The sequence below is a fragment of the Martes martes genome (assembly GCF_963455335.1).
Source record: "Martes martes genome assembly, chromosome: 15".
Classification (NCBI taxonomy): Eukaryota; Metazoa; Chordata; class Mammalia; order Carnivora; family Mustelidae; genus Martes; species Martes martes.
In genome coordinates, this window is record NC_137903.1 from 62292679 (window position 1) to 62313541 (window position 20863).

Genomic DNA, 20863 nt, shown 5'->3' on the forward strand with positions numbered 1-20863 from the left:
AGTAGAGAAGAATTTTTAAAAATGGCAACTTTGATGAAAAAAAGCATCATTTCCAGAGCACACAATACAGAAATTTTGGGAACTGGAGAGGAGCGGGGGATGGGTCAGACTAGGGTGTGTGTAAGGGGGTTGGGTAGTACCGTTTGCCTGGCAGGATTTAGAACAGAGAATAGGTTAGATAACTCTTTGCTCCTTGGGTGAAACCTGCCTGTGTGGGTGGGACTGGGGAAGCGCACTGGACCCCATGGTTTGCTCTGAACAGTCGTCCCTCCTACCAGGGTAACTTCTATTCGTTTCGGACCTAGAGGATTAAGAAGGGGCTGTCTGGATTATCTTCTGTCTTTCCCCCACACCTGGCCCCGCCGAGGAAAGAAAACTTCGGATATTTATAGCTTCCCAAATCTGCCCCGAGAAGCCAGAGACGCGTTTCTCGACCACAACTGGGCCGGCAGTGATTTTTCTTCTTCCTGTCGTTCTAATCCTTAGAGAGGAATTAGTGACGGCGACTTGAAGACTAATTCCGGGGCATCAGCACCGCAGTCCTTCCGAAACCTGCGGAGGGGTGAGGGCGTGGGCAGAGGCGAGCCCTCGGAGCACCTCCCTTCCCGGGCGGCCGCGCGCAGCTGGGGACGGCCCGGCAGGCGCACAGGTGGCAGGTCTCGGGCCGCACCCGCCGCCTCCAGGCCGGCGCCGTCTCTCAAACTTGGGAGGAAGCTGCGAACGCCGCAGGCTACGGGCTGGGTGGCTCCACCTGTCCTGGCCGTTTTCTTCACTCCCAGGACTTCTCGAGTCTCTCCGCGCTCGTCATTGAAGCGCAGCGGTCATCACTCATCCGCTGCCCTCGCGCTGCCGGCGGCCTCGGCGGGCACGTGATGAAGCGCGCCGGCGGCGCGGGGCTCCCTCCATCCCTCCATCCCTCCATCCGCCCGCCCGCCCTGCCCTTCCGGCGGCCGCTCGCCGCCCCGCTCGGGTCCCCAGGCCGCCCGCGGCGCGGACACCGGCTGCCGCGCGCGGTGTGCGCCCGCCCGGCCCGGGGCGCGAGAGCGGCCGGCGGGGGCGGCCGGCCGGGCGGCGAGCGCGGAGCGCGGGAGCCCGGGAGCCCGCACCTCTGGCCGCCCGGCCCACGTGACCGCCCCTCCTCCCGCCTCCCAGTCGCGCGCACGGGCCGGCGTCTCGGCTCCCGCGCGCGCTCGGCGGGTCCCCGCGCCCGGGAGCAGAGGCGGCGGAGGGAGCGGGCCGGCCGGGCGGCGGGGGAGCGGGGGCAGCGGGCGCGAGCGGCGGGCTGCCGGGGCCGCCTGTGCACGGCGGCGGTGGCCTGAGCCGCGCGGTTCCGCATCCGCCGAGGGTGATGAGGCTGCCCTGCCTCGCCGCTCCGCTCGCCGCCAGCTGACAGCGCCGGCACCCAGCCCGCCCCCGAGCGCAGACGCCGCGGGGCCGTGACCTTGGCCGAGGAGGTAAATAGGGGAGGTGGTTGGGGGGGAGGCGGCGCCGCCCCGCGCGCCCCGCGCCCCCCGCCCCGCACCCACCCTCGCTCGGCGCCCCGCCGCGCGGCCGCCCCGGGAGCCCGGCGCCCCAGCCGGGCTGCGGGCGCCCCGCTCACCCGGGTCCGCGGTGCTGAAACTGCTGCCATTTGTGCTGCCGGGAGAGCCGGGAGGCGGGAGCTGGCGTGGGGGGGGGGGCTCCCTGGTTTGCTGCTCCTGGGCTGGTGGCTCTCAGGTTCCTGCAGGCGGGCTGCGACCCACGGTAGCCCAGGTAATTGCCCCGAGGGTGGACTCCCACCGGGTCCCGGGGCTGAGACGGATTCTGGTGCCTTCTGGCAAAGACTGGGCAGGGTTCCGTCCTGACGTCCCAAGTGGAGTGGAAGCGGAGGGGACCCGGGGGCGCGCGGTGCGGGCGCGCAGGTGGAGGTGGGCGAAGCTCCCCGGGCGCTGTGTGGGAGACCCGGGGGGCGAAGGGAGAGTGCCGCGGGGATGGGCCTGTCTGCTGCGCTGCCCGCGGGGCAAGTAGCCGGGTACCTGGGAGCGAGGGTGCCGCCTCGGGGGCTGCCTTTCCGCCCTCTCGGGAGACCAGCATCCAGAGGCAAGTATTGGGAGACAGGAGAACTCTGTAGCGCAGGAATGGTAACCGTGGGATTTTTAGGCGAGCGTCAAGATACTTTTTAAAAGGAGTCTCCAGGAGATGAAGTCAGTTAAAACCATAGCCAAATGCTTATTTGAACCAAATGATTGTCATTTCTTACAACTCCCTGAGGGTACTGTAGGTGTAAATTCAGTTTTCTTTTTCTTTCTTTTTAAAATCTATTTCTGTGCCACTTCCTGCAGCCAGCCTGGACATGTAAGTCATGTACGTGTGCTCCATGTGCAGTGGGGGCTGTGGGTTATGAACAGGATTCGAGTATCTCCCTCCCACCCTCCCTTGAGCACCACCATTCGCCTCTGACTGAGGTCTCCTTGGCCCTTTGCAGCGCGCACACCAGTTATTCCAGTATCTGAGAGCAGACCAAGTGTGGGGTGACATGGCCCAGGGGAATAATTACGGGCAGACCAGCAACGGGGTGGCAGACGAATCCCCCAACATGTTGGTGTACAGAAAGGTAAGAATTTCTTTACTTTCTTGGAGAGAGGGAAACTTTTGGCTTCCTTGACACCCCCCCCCCCCGGGGTAGAGTGTATATCAATTTTGTGACCTGGTGGATTTCCCAAATTGCCAAGTACTGCACGCCATACTTGATAGTCGGATATTCTCACTGTGTAGAGACACAATGAAGTAAATGAGGCCAGCCATCCTCTGCGCGCTCCTTTGTCTGCTGGTTTCCTGTAGATTAACCTGCAGTCAGAATTATCAGGAAGTTTGGGCATCCCACATATTTTGTGATACATGTGCTTTTATACAATGCATACTAGTTTTTAGAAGCTCTTTCATATACTCCCCCTCAGACTTTGGGTTGTAAGGATTATGTAAATGTATAACATGTCAGGAATGAAAAGACCACTTTGCAGTTCTGCAACAAGAGTGAATGTGTCTGTGAATCTATGGTTGGTTTAAAGATTTTACTTATGACTAAATAATTCTTTTTTTTTTTAGCCTAAATTATTTTCTTTACTATGGGTTATTTTTACAATTTTGTTTATGAATATTTCAATGCCACATGACCATTAAACCTTTATATTTAGAGCCCCCCCACCACAAACTGATCTGACAGTTTTGTACATTTTACAACAGTGCTATCAGCAACAAACTTCTAGACACCTAGCCGAGCTGCCATAATACAGATACATTTGAATACTGTGTGTGCTTTAGAATGGTTGCTTAGGTAACTTCATTCTGGTCACAACAATAATTCTAAAATGAAGGAAGCAGTATTCTTGATTTAACTTCTGTACCAGTCGTTTCTATTGCCTTTTATGCTGGGATTATTTTTCTTTCATATTATCTGTAGTGCTTATGGGGCATGATTTCTTTAGTTTATGTTAGCAGTGACAAAAAGGAAATCATACCTTGGAATCAGGAAAATTGTTAAAGGTTTCATTCGCATGAGCCCATAGGAGTCCTGGCGAAGATGTTTCTATATGTTCTCTCACGAATACAGCTGAAAAGCTGGATGCTACCTTCACCTGTACTCAATCTAAACTCTCCAGCTATGTGGGCCAAAATCATTAAGAGGTGGTGGTTAATATGTGTTTGAGGGAATATTGTTACTGCTTTAATGTGAAGGTTCATGGGCATCCTGACACGATGTTAGCATTTTTTTTTTCTCTTGCTTTACAGACAGTGCTGTTTTATGTGTCTGGGACAATGCAGTATGGTAGGAAATGAAAACTGGAGATTAGTTGCCTATTTTAGATTTAAAGCATCCCAGCTGGATAAATTAAGAACATCATCCACTTGAGCCTAAATTATTACTATTGTATTCCTACATCAATTGAAAAAACTGGATATTTGCCACCCATTCTGTGTTGGGTTTGTTCTGGGAAGAGCTGTTTGAAGGGCAGTTGTGTGTTTTTAAATAAGTTACAATGTTTTCTTTGTTTGGTATGCTTTTAAGGTAATAAGCAAGAGGTGGCAATTGTCAGTTCTGTAAATTGCATGTGGAGAGCTGGACTTTTGGGTGTAAAACTACAGTGTTTAGCTACTTTTGTTCAGTCAAACATTGTGTTCTTTTTCTGGTTCTTTAGAGAAGAGGCAGCTATGTAGATCAACCACCTGACGCTTATCTTGATTAGAAATAAACTCAGTATGACATGAATCCATGTATCTCATTTAGTCAGTTATTATGAGAATAGATGGAAAAATGAGGCTAGGAGCTTTAGAAATAGTTACTAGATTATAGAGTGCACCCAAGCTTCTTATCGCTTATTTTTAATTTATTCTGTAAATTGTTGTATGGCCCTGAATTGCTGCTAGTGCTCCTGGTAAGTTAATAGACTGTGACTTAGGGAGGGACTATGATGCCTCATTCTTTTAAACATTATTATTTGGTTGGTTAAGCTTGGAATTGCTTATGCTACTTATTTTGCCCACCTTTTATTAGCTTTTTGTTTCGTTTTAATGACAATTTATTTTTAGAAAATATTTCTCGGAAAAATCGTTATTAGGAAAAAAAATAACTCAGTTCGGGGATTTGTACCCATACTGGGTAACTGCGGATTGCCTGTGTATTCTTTTATTCTCTAAGCATACACGTTTGTGTTTGTGATATTCAGAATAATGTCTAAGTAGCAGATAATTTATACAATGAAACATCGAAGTGGCCCACGTCTGTGTGGAGACATAGAGTCCGACCTCATGGTTTCATGTGACCCTTTTACCAGTTTCTTGTGTCTTCTGTGGTCTGTGGACTTTACGTTTAATATATTTTCAGTGGTGGCCGAATCGTAGTGCGAAGAGCAGCAGAGCTGTTGGGGGGGTAGGACTTCTGGGTGGTACTAGGGTATTTGATCTGCTCCACCTGCTTAAAGGAAGAAACGCGATGGTACAAATGATTCTGCATCACGAAGTCAATTACAGGTTTGGAAAAGAACTTCTCGACCACAGTGCATTGCTCACTAGCAGGGCAGAGAGTGGGTCAACTGATGTTTTATCAGCTCGTGGGGGTTTTCTACTCTGCTTCGCTGTTGCCACACCGTTCTTGAAAGTAGTAGGTCCTGGGCTAGAAACATTCGTAGCCTTCTCTCCGTATCCCTCCCCCGCAGGCCACCTCTTGTTTACTGTAAGGCGTCTCCTAACTTCCACACCTGGAGGATATGCACGCGCTGTTACCATTTAGTCTGGATAGGCTGTGAAGGCCACCTAGTAACATTCCTGTGAATGAATGACAGGTGGTAGTGACCTTCCTGTGAGAGAGGGCATTCACTGAGTGTTTCGCAAAGTGGAATGCCTAGCAAAGCGCTGGGACGCAGGCCTTTCTCCTGTTTGTCAGCTGTGTCTGCTTTAATGATTATCCTCACTTAGATTATAGGAGCTCCTCCAAATGAATGGAAATTTCCAAGGGTCTCTTTTTGGTGGAGAATCCTGGAGTGATGTTACAGGGAAATGCACAGTGTGTAGGATGACGATGCTCCAAGCAGAGTGAGGGCCACCATGGTGCAAGCTGGGAGCAATGGTTTTGCTGCCTCACGGTCAAGGTTGGGACCTGCAGGTCAGACTGGGATGTCTGCGCGCAGCTTTTCTGGCTTAATATGAGGGATCGCAGGTGGAAAGATGGGTGAAATACATAAAAGGGATTAAAAGATACAGACTTCCAATTATAAAATAAATAAGTCGGGGGAGATGAAATGTATAGCACAGGGAATTTAGTCAATAATATTGTAATAATGTATGGTGATAAACGGTGTTGACACTTGGTGTGGTGAGCCAGGAGTAACAACGTAAAATTGTTGTATCCGTATGTTGGAACCTGAAACTATTACAACATTGCAAGTTAATTACGCTTCACTGAAAGAATTTTAAAAATGTAAGGTCTCTGTAGGCTTCATTTGATGTCAGAGGTACACTTTAAAAATCCATATGGACAAAATACATGCCTTACCGAGTTTTCAACTCCTAATGCTATTTTCTTTCCTAAGCCCGTGATTGAAGCGAGAGCAATTCTGCCATTTTATGTAGCTGAGAACACTTTAAAAGCTCGTAAAATAGGAGGCTAGTCCACATTTAATTTCGGGGCTTTCGGGCTTTCTGGGCTCCTTTCAGGCGGGTCTTAGCTCCAATGGAATTAGAAGTAATCAACCTCCTTATGAAGAGACTCACTGAACTCCAACTTGCCCTGGCTTCGGGCTGGCTTCTTGAAACATTTGCAGAGGTGATGGCTTAGACCTCAGTTTTGTTCAAATGCCGCTGGTGTTCTTGCTCTGTTCTGGGCAGAGTCCTCGTTCGGGGCGTGGCCGTGGCCGGAGAGGATGGCTGAGCTGGAACCCGGGGTACCGGGAGACACATTCCGAATTTGGTGTCTGGCCAGCATGCTGCCCACTAGACAGTATACATCACTTTCTGTCCAGCGGCTGACATTCCTGCATTTGAAAAACAAAAGATCTAGGGCATCTGGGGGCCAGTATTTCAAATTGGCTGGAATGCTGGCTTCTCACCAGCGAGAATGCTCGAAATGGCCAGTAATCTCTGATACTACTGGAGCAACCATTTATGGTTCGACTGCCGGAAAAGAAAACTGACATGATTTCCTCATTTGCTACCTTAGTGGGTTGAACGTGTTTTGGGGAACGGCAAACCTGTGTGTCCACCATACCTGCGCCTTTCCCTCCCCTCCCCATGCCCGCCTGCCCTCTCCTCCGTCCCGTGCTCCGCTCCTCTCTTCATCTCCCATGTACTCGTGCTCCTTCCAGTTGCTTCTTTTAATTTCTTCTTTTCAAAACAGACCAAAGCAGGAAGGTACGTTTTTCTTGAGGTGATGTTCTGTTTAGTTGTAAAAGAGAAAATGATGCCTTTGGGGGAAGAGAGCAGATTCCAGTCTGGTTTGGGTGCCTGTTATGCACGTGTCCCTTGGAGGGATGCTTTTAAACTTGGGTCGCATATGTGCCACGGGGTCTGATATGTTGCTGTGCACGTGGTATGGCAAAACGTCTGTCTATAAGGCCCACTGCTCTGTTCTTGAAGGCAAGGGGGGCCCACTGGCCTTTCCTGCAGAAAGGTGCGTTGGGAACTGTCACCCCAGTAGGACAATCACCCATTCTGATTGGCTTGACCTAGACCTTGCCTTTGAAAACTATGAAATCCGTCTGCTCCAGGAGAGTACACGTACCCAAAAGAAAGGGGAGGGACTTGTTTCTTCTTTGGAAGAAATCAAGCCACTGACATTCCTAGTCTCTTGGGGGTGTGTGTGGGTGTTAGCTGACATTTTCTACATTAACTCCGTGCCTCTGTCCCTTTAGGATTGTCCAATCTGGTCAGTCTTGAGGGTGTCAGTACCTCCCCCCTCCCCCCGAACTCCATTATAAAAAAATAACCATTGACATTTTTGAAACTTACTTATCTTTGGTCTTTCTGGGTTTAGGGTGCTGGTGAAGAATGTTTGTAACTGATAAGAGAAAGGCCCAGGAGAAAAGAGAGGGATGTTTGCAAATAGATCATCACAAAGAAGGCTGAGCCTTTCAGCCCTCAGATTTCCCGATTAGGGGCTCCGATGGGGGGCAGGGGCCAGGAGACATGTGTTGCCATAGCTGAAAAATTCCAAACTGGAGTGTCTTCTCTAAATTAGATTATTTGAAAGCACCTTTCTGGACTAAGGGAGATTGTCTACTATAAATAAGAGCTTAATCTGTGGGAATCAAATGCAGACCTATTTTCCCCTCAGTGACATAAATACTGACATGTGCCCTGAGATGGAATAGGGCCGGCATCTGTGATATTTTTTGCTGAGAAGCAGACATTTTATGAGTAATACTTCAATGATGGATTTTGGGTAATAATTAACTTGTGTTCGGAGCAGGAAAGCCTTGCACGGTTGAGCTTCTCCCTCACCAGTTGGTGCTTGCCGGTGCTCTTTGTGGGATTAAGATAAGGATTTGTGGCCTGAATTTTATTTCCTTTATTTCCCACCTCCAGCCTCCCCGAATCTAATTGATCAGAAGAGAGTGCAGATGTAGGAAAGAGAAACTGTCTAGGGATTTTACTGCCTCCTAATAACCTTTGTGGTTCTACTGAGTGATGGAAAGCAGGGTATTTTTAGGTGGTGTGGTGATGGAATGTGTTCACTGTAGAGAATATGGAAATATTTTGGATGTGGATAGTTTGGTGACATTATAAATGTTAAGTGTACTTGAAAACCGGAATTGTGGGAAATAAGCAACACAGATACTTGGCCCTCAGTCCCCTCTCATAGCAGTGAAGAGGAGACATTGAAAGGTCAGGGTGACAGGGACTTCTGTCTTATAAAACACCAATCTAATTATAAAGTAATTGTAAATGATAAAGTGGGTACCCGGTTCCTTAGGGAAAAAAAGGCCCACTTCTCTCTGCCGCTTGCCCAAGGCAATATGAAAATTTAGCTTACCCTCCTTTCAGTTCCCTTTGTCTTGTGTCTAATTCAATTAACAAAGGTTTCAGGACATTGGAACTCTGGTAGAGGGTCATGAACTTGGTTCCAGTTCCATTAAAATTGCCACCTGGTGTAGGCTGGAATATTTTGGCTCAAGAACCCATCCAGAGAGATAAGTTGCTATTCTGTCTTCTGAAAAAATATAGAGGGAAATGGCCGCTTTGTGACATTAGCTGGGTTTCTTAAGAGTAAGTCTGGGAGCCTTCTCATTTTTTGTCCTTCCTGGTGATGAGCGAGTAAACAGTTTCTTAAGAAGTGGAAGGAACTTGGGCACTACAGTTGTGTGGTCTTGGTTTTGAATCTTGGCTCTGCCATTGTTTATCTGTATGGTTGTGGGTTAACAACTAACTCCTTTCACTTCAGTTTCCTTATCTATAAAACAAGGAAAACCAAAGATGGTTTCCTTCGTAGAGCTGTTTGATGACAAAATGAGTTACCTGGGGAAGTGGCTTATAGAGATCCTAACATATATTAGATCATCAGTCAATGCTGTAACAAAAGTAATAGTAATTATTATTCTGTTTATCTAATTAAAATTATTAAACACCTTGTATGTGCCGTGGGAACCACTATGTTGTTAATTTTTTAATAAAGTGAAAGAGGTAAATATTTTCATGTCTTCCGGATAGTTAAGGAGGTGGTTCTGTAGGATGCTTTGGTAGTACCATTTTCATTAAGCTTACAATGTCCTTTCTGAAATTATTTAGTCCTACATAGCTGTCTTCTCCTTTTTTTCTTTTCTGTTCTTTCTCTTTCATTCTTTCTTTTTTTCGGCTAGCTTCTACTTTTTAATAAGCTCTTAGAATTATTATGTTGTGTATCTCTGAAGTCTGTACAGTTCCTTGGATATTATGTAAACTAAATAAAGCCTTTGGCTCCAGGAATTTCAGAAGTAAAAGGGAACTTAGAATTTGTCTACTTGTTCATTTTGTAGATGATGTCGTTGAGGGTTGGAGGGGTAACACAATTTGTCTGCAGTCGCACAGCTTGAATTCAGGTCTCTGTCTTTCGATGGTGTTCTCTTTAATTTTTAATTTTTTTTTTGGTAAAATGGGCTATTTTAATTTTTACGATTTTTTTCATTTATTTTAGAGAGAGAGCACAGGCCATTGAGTGGGGGAAGGGGCAGAGGCAAAGACTCTCAGGCAGACTGCACACTGAGCGTGGCAGTGAGCGCGGAGCCCACCGTGGGGCTCGATCTCAGGACCCTGAGATCATGGCCTGAGCTGAAACCAGAGTCCAACACTTAACTCTCTGAACCCCCAAGCTCCCCTCTTTGCATGTTTTTTTTGAACAAGAGGATGAATTGTTCTCTTGATGACTGCAGATAGGTAAGGCTGTTTGGGGATCGTCAGAATCACCACGGTAATGGGGGTTTTCCCGATTGCTGTGTGGTCTGCAGTTGAAGGAGCTCCTTGTCTCAGACTGCTGTCCGACCAGCGAGACCGCACGCCAGCTTCCGTCATCCTCAGGACTGTCGGTGACCTGGGCATCTTCTCCCCAAATAACCTTGCCTCCTTGTGTCACGAGGCCCAACTCACTCACATTCACCTCAGGGACAGGACCTTTGGTAATAACAACCAAAGTTGTGTGTAGTGGGGATGAGGGGTTCTCCTTTACACGACGCACCGGCGGCAGAAGGCGGCTTTCAGTTCAGGATGTGTCACCTGGGCCTTTTGGACACAAAAGCCCCCTGGCCTAATGAATCTTTTCTAGTTAGGTGGTTTTCATCTCCAAAAAAGCAGACTTTAGTAATCACCCTCTTCAATGCTTTCTTCTCTTTTTTTCCTGTTTGAATAACTTTTAATAACTGCTTTAATAATAATTAAGTAACTGTTTTCATAACTGTTTCTCCCTGTGCAGGGACTTTGGGCAAAGGAACTTTCATTTTCCCACTTTTTCCTTTCATTTTTGTTTAATCGTATTGGACAGTGCGTTAGCTGGGGACAGTTCATTGCTGTCCACTAGATAAGCAGGTGCTGCTGCTCCCTGTGGGGTCTTTCCATCATCCCCCCCCCATCATCCTTTTGTTGGGTGTTTCCCTTTTCATCCCTTTTCACGCACTTTTTTTTTTTTTAACCTCCAGATTTTATTTATCTATTTGACAGAGAGAGAGAAAGAGCGTGAGAGCCAAGGGGGATGGGGAGAGGGAGACGCAGTGAGCCTGACTCCCAGGACACTGGGATCACGACCTGAGCCGAAGGCCATGCATAACCGACTGAGCGCCCCCGTCGCCCCGCTTGTCATGCATCTCGATAGTCTTTTCATTTGTCTGCCGTCAGCCACTCTGCGTAGTAGAGCTCAGCCTCCCAACCGGTGGTCCTCGCTGCCTTCTTTGAATGTTCACGAGCCTCTCGATCTTCCTCCTTTCTCTTTTTCTCATGGTGACCCGTGGGACACCCGTAGCACTTCCGGGCTAACTCAGTGGATTCCTTTTGTGGCATGGCGGTGGCCAGGGAGCCTCTGGGTGCAGCTGCCGGGACACCATGAAGCTCTCCGTTTTCGGGTTTCACAGACCTGTGAGCCGAGTCCACGTAACCCGTGATGCGAAAGAGAGAGTTATAAGACGACCAAGTCCGGATTGAGTGCAACACAGCAGCTCTGAACCTCTGTTCTTCACGTGTTCTCTCTCTCTCTCTCTCTCAGTCAATGCAGTAAGCCCTTGTGTTTGTCGTTCAGTGTGAGTAAGGAATCGGCATCCTGGCTATTCCGCGGCATCCTTGGGTTATCACCACGTCCCCGACTCCTCGCGAGGGATGGATTCCTCGATTCCTTTTCCCTTCACTGTTCTCCAGCTTTTGGAACCCCGGGAATGATACGGTTGGGAGCTTGGCCGGCCCCACTCCGGGAGGAGCTCTGTTCTTGATTGGGTCGTGGCTGGAAATTCTAGGCGGGAGAAAACACCGCACGGGAAGCTCTGTGGCAGCACTGTCCGGTGGAACTTTCTACCTTCGTGGAGAGATCTATATGGGGACTGCCTAACGGGGGAGCCACCAGCCACAGGGGGCAGCAGAACACTTGAAATGTGGCCGTCCTGGACCTGAATTTTAAATTACGCTTAGTTTTAAGCGATCTAAATTTTAATAACCCCCAGTGGCTAGTGCTTGTTGTATCTGACCTTTGGGAAAACAGCATCAAACCCAAGAGAAGAGAGAAAAGGAGATGCTTGTGCTGTACCCAGTCTGACACTTGGCACACAATCCTTGCCGCAAAGCCAGGCTCAACAACTGATTTTTTAAGAGAATAAAACAGAAGTGAAGTTTTGAAGGAAGATGGCGGCCTGACAAGGAGACGGTCGAATGACACCAGCTGTCTACTTAGTTTATCTATTTTCTCATCCTGTGGGAACTTCCCGTGTCTGGAGAGGGTGGCTCTCCTCGGGCGAGAGGACAGTGGGTGTAGGACCACAGCGTGCAGACACCGCCCAGGAAGGGCACTTGCAGGTGCTTCGAGGATTTGCTGATGTCAGAGACATTTCCGCTGATCTTCATCTTGTGGCATCTCAGAGAGGGATCGAGGCCATTCCAATTCCCAACGCGAACGAGAAAAACAAAACAAAACAAAACAAAAAAACAAAAGCTTCCAGGTAAAAAGGATTTAAAGGGGTCAGAATCCTTGTTGAGAATTTAAAATTGCGGTATAAGGAATCCTTTCTTCTTCTTCTTCTTTTTTTTTTTTTTAATTTTTTAAAGGATTTTATTTATTTATTTGACAGAGAGAGATCACAAGTAGGCAGAGAGGCAGGCAGAGAAAGAGGAGGAAGCAGGCTCCATGCCGAGCAGAGAGCCCGATGCGGGACTCGATCCCAGGACCCCGGGATCATGACCTGAGCCGAAGGCAGAGGCTTTAACCCACTGAGCCACCCAGGCGCCCCTCTTCTTCTTCTTTTTTTTTTTTTAAGTTCGCTTCTCTTTCCTGTGTCTCAGAAAGTCGAAAGGAAGCTGAGAAGCCCTTGGGGAAGTGGCAGTGAGAGGGCAGCGTCTCCCAGTCTGAAGGGCCGGGTGTGCATTCCTTGCCACCCCTCACTGGCTGTGCCACCTTGGACACCTTTGTCACCTTCTCCGAGTTTCATTTCTGTCCTAGAATTGACAGACGACTTCACAGAATCTTTGAGAAGATGAGTCAAAATATAGGTAGTGAAAATGCCTGACTGAGAGTGATTGACAGATAATTCTTATGGACACTTTTTGGGAACTCTGGAAATTACCAAGGCTCCTGGAAAAAGTGAACTGTGCAGCAGGCCCCCTGATAAGTCTTCCCCGGCTCCTACATGGCTGCACGTCACGTAGAAGCTCAACGGACATGATTTCGCCTGTTTGGTCATTGCTGGAAGATGGCAAAAACAATATAAATCTACATGACCTTTGTCGGCCACGCAAAGCTTCCGAATGTCAGGCAAACGGATTCAACAGCTCCTTTTCCCTCTTACAGAGATCTAGGGAGATTTCCCCCCATTTAAGATGACTTATCCCTAAACGTTTTGAAAAAAGGTACCACATAGAAAGAACACATTTTACCAACATTTCTGTCACTGAACTTTTCTAGGTGCCTTTCCTTTGGTATTTAAAGCCATATGTCGCTTGCTCTGGCTTATACTTAGTATTTGGTTTTGACTTTTGATTGTTAATTAGAATAGTTGCCATTTATCGAGTGCTCACCTTATGTCCGGCTCTTTACAAATATCACCCATCTTCCTTAAAATGATGTTGCATGTGGGTTAGTAGTATCCTGTTTTTCTGCTGAGCTCGCTGAGACTGACTCATGCTGACTCCCAGGATGGCTCAGGGTTTAGTGGGAGAGCTGGTGTGCTTCGTGACGCTGGGGACATTTATCATTCCCTGCCACGTTCCCAGCACCCCCAAAAGTGGTGCATACTAGGTGTCCCAAATATTGACTGTGCAAATGCATGAATGAGTGAATGAACAAATGAATGACTGCTGGGTCTGAAGACCTTGCCCTTGTCTCTTCACCGTGTTGCTTCCAATGAAATTAGCAAACAGTCATACCACTCAGAATTCAGATCCTCTCGCTCTGTGTGCTTGAGCCCAGGCTGTGTCTCATCCCCGTGGTGGGCCCTGGGGACAGAGTTGTGGACAAGGCAGACAACGTCTGAGCCCTCACGGAGCCTATTTCATGGCAGCAAAGACAGACGTCAAGCGACTCATCCTAGGGCGATTAGTGACAATGAAGGGGAAGAAGTGGGTGATAAGGAAATTTACTTCTTTTTACGTCATCTGGTTTCTAAACCAACTTTTCTGTTGATCTGTATCTTCTTGTGGCAATTCTGAGTGCCTAGCCCAGCCCCAAGGTCGTGGAGCTTCTGACTCTTTGTGAGGACTCAGTAAATGACCTGGTGGAGCTAAGCTCCTGCTGGAAATTCTCAGGGCTCTGCTGAGACAACTGAGACAAAGGTGTTGATCTTCTCCCTTCAAAAACTCAGTGTCTCCTTCCATTGGTTTTCATTCAGGCATCCCCATTCTGGCGACTCGGGATTGATGAGGCCGTCCTGAGCCAGCAAGAAAGGGGAAAGAGACTCTTGCAATTAGAGGAAGGTGTTTGTTAAGCTCAAGGATTTGCAGTCAGACTCCTGGATCGAAACTGACATGATACTTGTGAGCTTGCACCAGGTTTGCTTCTTTGAGTCTCAGGTTCCTCATCTGCAAAATGGGGATGGTAATAGCTTATTATGAGGAGTACATAAACAGGGGATGTAAAGCTTGGGTGAGTAGGAAACATTCAATATATTTTAACTATTCCTTAAAAAAGCCCAAAGGAAAGGAGCTGGGTTTCCCTATAAACGGAAGCGGACATACCTAGGGAGCACTTTCCTTGGAGAAATGTTCTTTCTTACCCGTATTTTAGAATTTGCTGCTCTTCAGTGGCTCTTGATAATTTGGTTAAAAATTGCTTCATATGGTTAAAGTACAGTAAAAACGACCTAAATTGTTCAGTTATGGTACAATTCAAACAGATACAGCAGCAGAAAAAAATAATAGAAGGGCCCTGCCTGTGCCCATCAGAGAGTAGAACAGTCATTAACCATGGGTAAATCTTGTTTCATTTCTACTTCCCCACGGACACTGTCCCCGAGGTGATTGTTTTGAGGTACATCTCAGAAAAATATATCTTTTAAGATCTAAATTCCTTCATACACGTATAGGGTACTTTGAAGGAAGATAAAGGTAAATGGAATGATAATTATTCTTTCATTCATCTTGAGTCCTCAGTATGATGGTGCATCCTGCTTTGTTGAGTTTTTTATTTTTTTATTTTTTTTAAGATTTCATTTATTTATTTGACAGAGATCACAAGTTGGCAGAGAAGCAGGCAGAGAAAGCAGGGAAACAGGCTCCCTGCTGAGCTGAAAGCCGGATGCGGGGCTCGATTCCAGGACTCTGGGATCAGGACCTGAGCCGCCCAGGTGCCCCGAGTTTTTTATTTTTTAAGTATTTGCTCAAAGGGGTCTATCATTATTTTTTCTTTTTTAATTGTGGTAAAACATACATAACATAAAATTTACCATTTTAACCATTTTTAAGTGTACCGTTCGGAGGCATTATAGGTTTCGTTGTACACCTCTTTTCGTCTTGCAAAACTGAAACTTGTACCCATTCAACACCGATTTCCTATTCTCCTCTCTTAGCCCTGGCAACCACCAGGCCGCTTGACGGATGTGACCACTCTTGGGACCGCCTATAAACGGAATCATGGCATATTTGTCCTTTTGCCACTGGCTTATTTCACTAGTGTAGTGTCCTCAAGGTTCATTGACACTCTCTTATGTGTCCCATTGTAGGGACGTATGTCACATTTGGTTTATCCATCATCGGTGGATGGGCACTCGGTTTACTTCCACCTTTGGCCATTGTGAATAACGCTGTAATGAACATGGGTGTACAGAGACCTCCTTGATCCCTGCTTTCAACTCCAGAACTGGAATTGCTGGATCGTATGGTAGTTGTATTTGTAATTTTTCTGAGGCACCACAGTACCATTTTCTATAGTGGCTGCACCATTTTATTTCTACAGTACACAGAAGCTCTGAGTTCTGCATCTCCTCACCAATACTTGTTATTTTTGATAATAGTTGTCTTAATGGGTATGAAGTAGTATCTCACTGTGGTTTTGATTTGCATTTCCCTAATGACTGAGTATCTTTCCAGGTACTTACTGGACGCTTTCATATCTTTTTTGGAGAATCCATGGGCTTTCAAATACAGATTAGATTGTCCTCAGGAATGGTTTTGACCTATGGGCTATATGGCCATTCAGATTTCTGTCTAACCAAAATTCTGTTATTTTTGTTTGGAATTCGAGCTAGCTTTTTAATAATGGGGAGAGCTTTCAAGTCCTTTCTGTTTTTAGCTTCCAGGTTTTTAGCTAAAGTGAAACCTCCATACTTGACTCTTTGAGGTGATGGCCATGATGAAGCTTGAGGAATAAAAAAATAATAATAATAGCACATTTAAAAATAAACTCTGTTTCATTTGTTTTGAGTCTGAAATAACCGCATTTGGGGGTGTCGTGATGGGACAGGAAGTCTCACATCTCTTAGAGAATCTTGTAAATACTTTAAAGATTTTTCCAGACCCTCTCAAAATTGTAATATTCATTATCCTTCTTTGGCTTTTGGATAGTTTCTCCACTGTTTTATTCCCAGTGCATAAAGTTTGGATACCAGTAGTGAATATAGAACATTCTGTCCAGAAGGTAAGAAGATAGATGTATTCATGATTATAACCAGAGAAGGTAATTTCAGGTGAATCTCTCCTTCCATCTTAAGTCTGGCCTTATGCATTTATTTATTTATTGTTAGAACATTTCTTTTTTTTTCTTTAATTTTATTTTTTCAGTGTTCGAAGACTCATTGTTTATGTACCACACCTAGTGCTCCATGCAATACGTGCCCTCTTTAATACCCACCACCAGGCTCACCCAACCTCCCACCTTTTAAACAACTTAATTGAGAAATTTGGACTTAGGTTAATTATGCAAATGGTTCACTTTAATTTAGCAAACGCTTATTGAACAATTATTATGTGCAAGGTGATTTACTAGAAGTATCGGGATAAAGAATCAGTGATGATGATGATATTTTCTTTATCAGAGCACTTCACAGTGTCAAGATGGGAGGATCAACAGATTCACAAGTAATTTCCTACACACACACACACACACACACACACCCCTCCTCATAAAATTGACGGTGCAATTATTCAGTTTTTAAAAAATTCCTGTTTTCTTATAAGGAAACTGAGACCTGGGAAGATTATTTGACAATGTCAGAAAACAAATGTAAATGAAAACCATATTATTTATTTTACTGCAAATTAAATATGGCAAGGGTAAGAGGAAAAAACCTTAAAAAATATTTGAACTTATTTTTTTTTTAAGATTTTATTTATCTGACACATAGAGATCACAAGCAGACAGAGAGGCAGGCAGAGAGGGGGGGGGGAAGCAGGCTCCCCGTTGAGCAGAGAGCCCGATGCGGGGCTCGATGCGGGGCTCCATCCAAGGACCCTAAGATCATGACCTGAGCCGAAGGCAGAGGCTTTAACCCACTGAGCCACCCAGGCGCCCATATTTGAACTTATTTTTGACCCTAGAACTTGGTCACGCATACAGCCGACCCTACACAGAAGGAACACTTCTTGCAGGGCACTTGGCTTGCGCGGGCGTCTGGCTAATTAAAAACGGAATGATTTTGTATAATAAAACAAAAGCTGCTTAAAGTTGTAGAGATAGGCTTATTTGAACGCGGCACGTTAACCTTGTTTTATGTTTGGAAGCATTTCGTTGAGCGTGTTTATGAAAACCAGTACGAACTGCCCCCCCCGCCCCAGTAGCATCCTTGGTAGAAATTGTTCATTCTTAGCCATAGAAGTGAGGGGCTGAGCTGAATTTCATCGAAGAGTTAAGTAGGTGCGATGAGAACGCTGTACTGTAACTGTTTATTCGGCCGATCCAGGGGGCCTCCGTGTATCCATAGTATCCGCCGAACGAAGCAAACTGTGGGCATTTCTGCTGTAGCACGATGCAGCCCTCAGAAAAAATCCTCACATTCTGCAAAAATACACACTATAAATAACTGCCATTTCCAGGGAAATAGAATTGGAATAGATCACTCCAAACATTTTAACACTCAAAACATTTTCTGTTGCAAACCTTAGCCAGAGCAATGGCGAACTTAGTAGAAGAAACGGCGCAACTATACTAGCCTGCTCACCTCCCTGTCAGTAAAGGAATCACGCGGCCATGCAAGACTTTACCTTTAAAAGGTAAAGGAGAAGGTAGCTGGTGGAGGAGTGTGTAAAGAAACATCTGCCAAATGCTGAAAACAAGGACAGGGGGACATTAGCATCAGAATTTGCAAGTAGGGGAGCAGGGAGAAGCTTTGCACAAAATGGTCTGGCTCCTTCTCTAGTCTTGGCTTGTTTCGTACAAATACCCGAGAGAAATGCGCAGCAAACCCTTTTGGAGCCTCGTGTGTGGCCAGGTTGAGCCAGAGGAAGGGCAGGCTCCACGGGCAATGCTGCAGGCTCTCGCGGCTGGCCGCACCCACCTGTGTGTGTGCGTGCGTGTGTGTGCGTGCGCGTGTGTGCACACGTGAGCTTTGGGTCCGGCTGCCGTATCGTGATAGCACGGAATAGAGTGTGCTGAGAAGCCCCGATGGGGTTGAGAAGCCCGTGTTGGACTGACACTTTCCCCCGTTTAGCAATTGTGCGTGAGCTCATTCTCGTTCAGAAATCCACCCTCCGTCAAAGGACTGTTGAAGCCTTCACCGTCGAGCCGGGGAGGCCCGTCCAGTCAGGGCGAGAAGCCAAGTGAATGCATTCGAGGTAAGGCCGGTACAAGGAAAGGAAGCAGAGCGAATGAACAGGGGGCTAGAGTGGCCTGAAAAGGGGACGTAAATGTCTTACAAACCTGCCATATTCTGAGTTTGGTTTTGTTGAAGTTTCGTAACAGCCCCGTGAAGTGGGTGTTGTCCTCCCATTCTCCAGGTGAGTTAATGAGGCCCAGAGAAGGCGCGGATTCTGCCGAAGGCCACACGGAAGGAACATGGTGGGGTCAGGATTGGAAATCAGGTCTAGGGCGATTCCCGACTGGACTGGAACATGGCACCAGAAGTGCGTGTGCTGAAGGCAGCGGCCTTGCCCGCTGTGGCCTCGAGGGGATCGTGCAAACGCTCTGAGCTTCCTTCCCGTCACGTACAGAGGTGCTGGGAACGGGACACTTTGGGGGATGGTTGGGACCATGATCTACGAGAAGCCCCATGGAAGTGCTTTGCACATGTTCAGACATCACAGAGCAATCGGGCGTTTTATTTCCCCGCTACGAGACTTTTCAGCTCTTGATACTAAAGATAGTTGTATATACCAATGGTTTTTAAGATTGTAGGCTTCATGGTTTATACGGCCACAAGTGAAAGAGGAGAAAGAGAAGGGTTTCTGGGATGCGGCGAGCCGTTGGGCTCCAGAGCAGAGTCCGTCTGCGTGTGACGAACGCTGACGGAGGGACGGCCGCAGGCGCAGGTGCTGTGGACGGTTAACCACGGAACTGATGCTGTCGTTGGCAGAGCCACGAGAATTCCTGCCAGGATCCCTGTGCTTTAAAGATCGTCTTCCTCCTTGTGTTCCCACCTCCCGCTCCTTCGTCCGTGGACAGACCTGGATGACCGGACGCTTGAAATGATTGAGAATGTGTGGTGGGAGCATGCCCTGGGGAAGGCTTTTTCAGGTTCTAGAGAGTCTTAGGGCAGTGAGGGTGGGGCTCGGGGGAGCCCAGGGCTGAGCGAAGCCTCTCCTCTCGGTGCTCTAAGTTCGGTGCTCTGTGACGTGCTCCCTTTCTCCTGGACGTGGGGCTCGGAAGCTCATCTGATGTGCCTTTAACATGGTTTGGTTTCCCTGCTCCTTACATGGTTCTAGCAATCCCAGGACTGCCTAGAAAAGCTGGTCTGGGGTGAGGATACGGGGGCTGGTACTGATCTAGAAAATACTCCTTTTATTCTTTTTCATTTACTTTGTTTTTTTGTATCTACGTGAGATGGGGGATGTTAACTAAGGTAATCGTGGTCATCATTGACGTCGGCAAAGTCGAGATACCACAGACCTTAAACACACACAGCGGCACACGCCAGTCATTTGTCCATTAGGATGGGCAAAAAGTTAAAACTAAAAAAAAAAAAAAAACTCCGTAAAAATGGTGGAATGCTAAAAAAGGTGCAAAAAAAATAAAATCAATCATAATCCCATTGCTTTAAGATAACAACTATAAAGTGGTTAGTGTGTGTGTGTGTGTGTGTGTGTGTGTGTGTAAATTTATGCAATTATAAATATCCATGTAAATCGTGCAGTGGTGCACCGAGTCTCCTTCGACTGGCTCAGGCACCTGTCCCCTGCTCTGCATTCAGCGTGGCCAGTTGGCAGACTGAAATCAGGCACGGTAGGAGGACTGACAGCGCGGAAATCGGCAAACACTGTAAGTCAGAGCTCCTTCACCCTTTCCCCCCTTCTTTTTATTTAATTCAAAATTTTAAAATTTTTTGTTGAGTTCGGTTAGCCAGTATATGGTACATAAGTTGTCACAGTGTTCGACGATTCACTAGTTGCCTATGACACCCAGCGCTCCTCCCGACTCGTGCCCTCCTTAATGCCTGCCTCCTGCTTTTCTCCCTCCTAAACTGTCATTGAACTCTTACAGGCACATCACTGTGTGTGTGTGTGTCTGTGTCTGTGTGCCTTTTTTTTTTTCTTAACCTCTTGAGCTCTTTAAGAGCAGGATCTGGGTCTGATTTCACGGTGCGTCCCTACGGAAACAAACACATTGCCTTACAGACTTACTGGCTATTTGATAAGTGTGTGACAGAGGAAGGATGGTCTGAGGGGAGGACGGGTTAGGACTGTGGTTCAGATTTTTTTTGCAACGGAGTCAGTACATTTGTTGAGTAACATTTTATTCATGAGTAGTTCTGTAATCCAAGACCAAAGGGACGGTTTTGCAGTTTGCTGTGTGTCACTTGTTGGATTAATAGCGATGACATCCGCTCTCATTCTGGGAGCATTAAGCAGCCGAGTGAGCGCCCGCAGAATAGAAGGTACACGGGACTAATCTGGAGTCCCTGGTCTCTTCTTGTCGTCACGGGCTGGTTGGCTCGGACAGTCTGTCTGGGTCCTGATTCCTCGTTTTGTGAGACGTGTGTGTATTCTGCATATGTGGGAGGGGATAGTGGAGGGAAGGATGATTTCCAGGCAGTGCTAAGTTTTCAAGATGCGTGAAACTTCGGGGCACCTGGGTGGTTCGTGGGTTAAGTCT

The 20863-nt window shown here is 47.1% G+C and overlaps 1 protein-coding gene across 1 annotated transcript in view; it reads left to right on the forward strand.

The window, feature by feature from the left end:
* Nucleotides 1–2515: 2515 nt before the first annotated feature.
* The window catches only part of RGS7 (regulator of G protein signaling 7), a gene marked incomplete at its 5' end in the record, with an annotated part of 513767 nt that continues 495419 nt past the window's right edge, over nt 2516–20863 (forward strand). The window contains one exon of the mRNA XM_080824124.1: nt 2516–2593. Coding sequence (XP_080680250.1) covers nt 2516–2593 — 78 coding nt within the window. The remainder of the gene's footprint in view (nt 2594–20863) is intronic.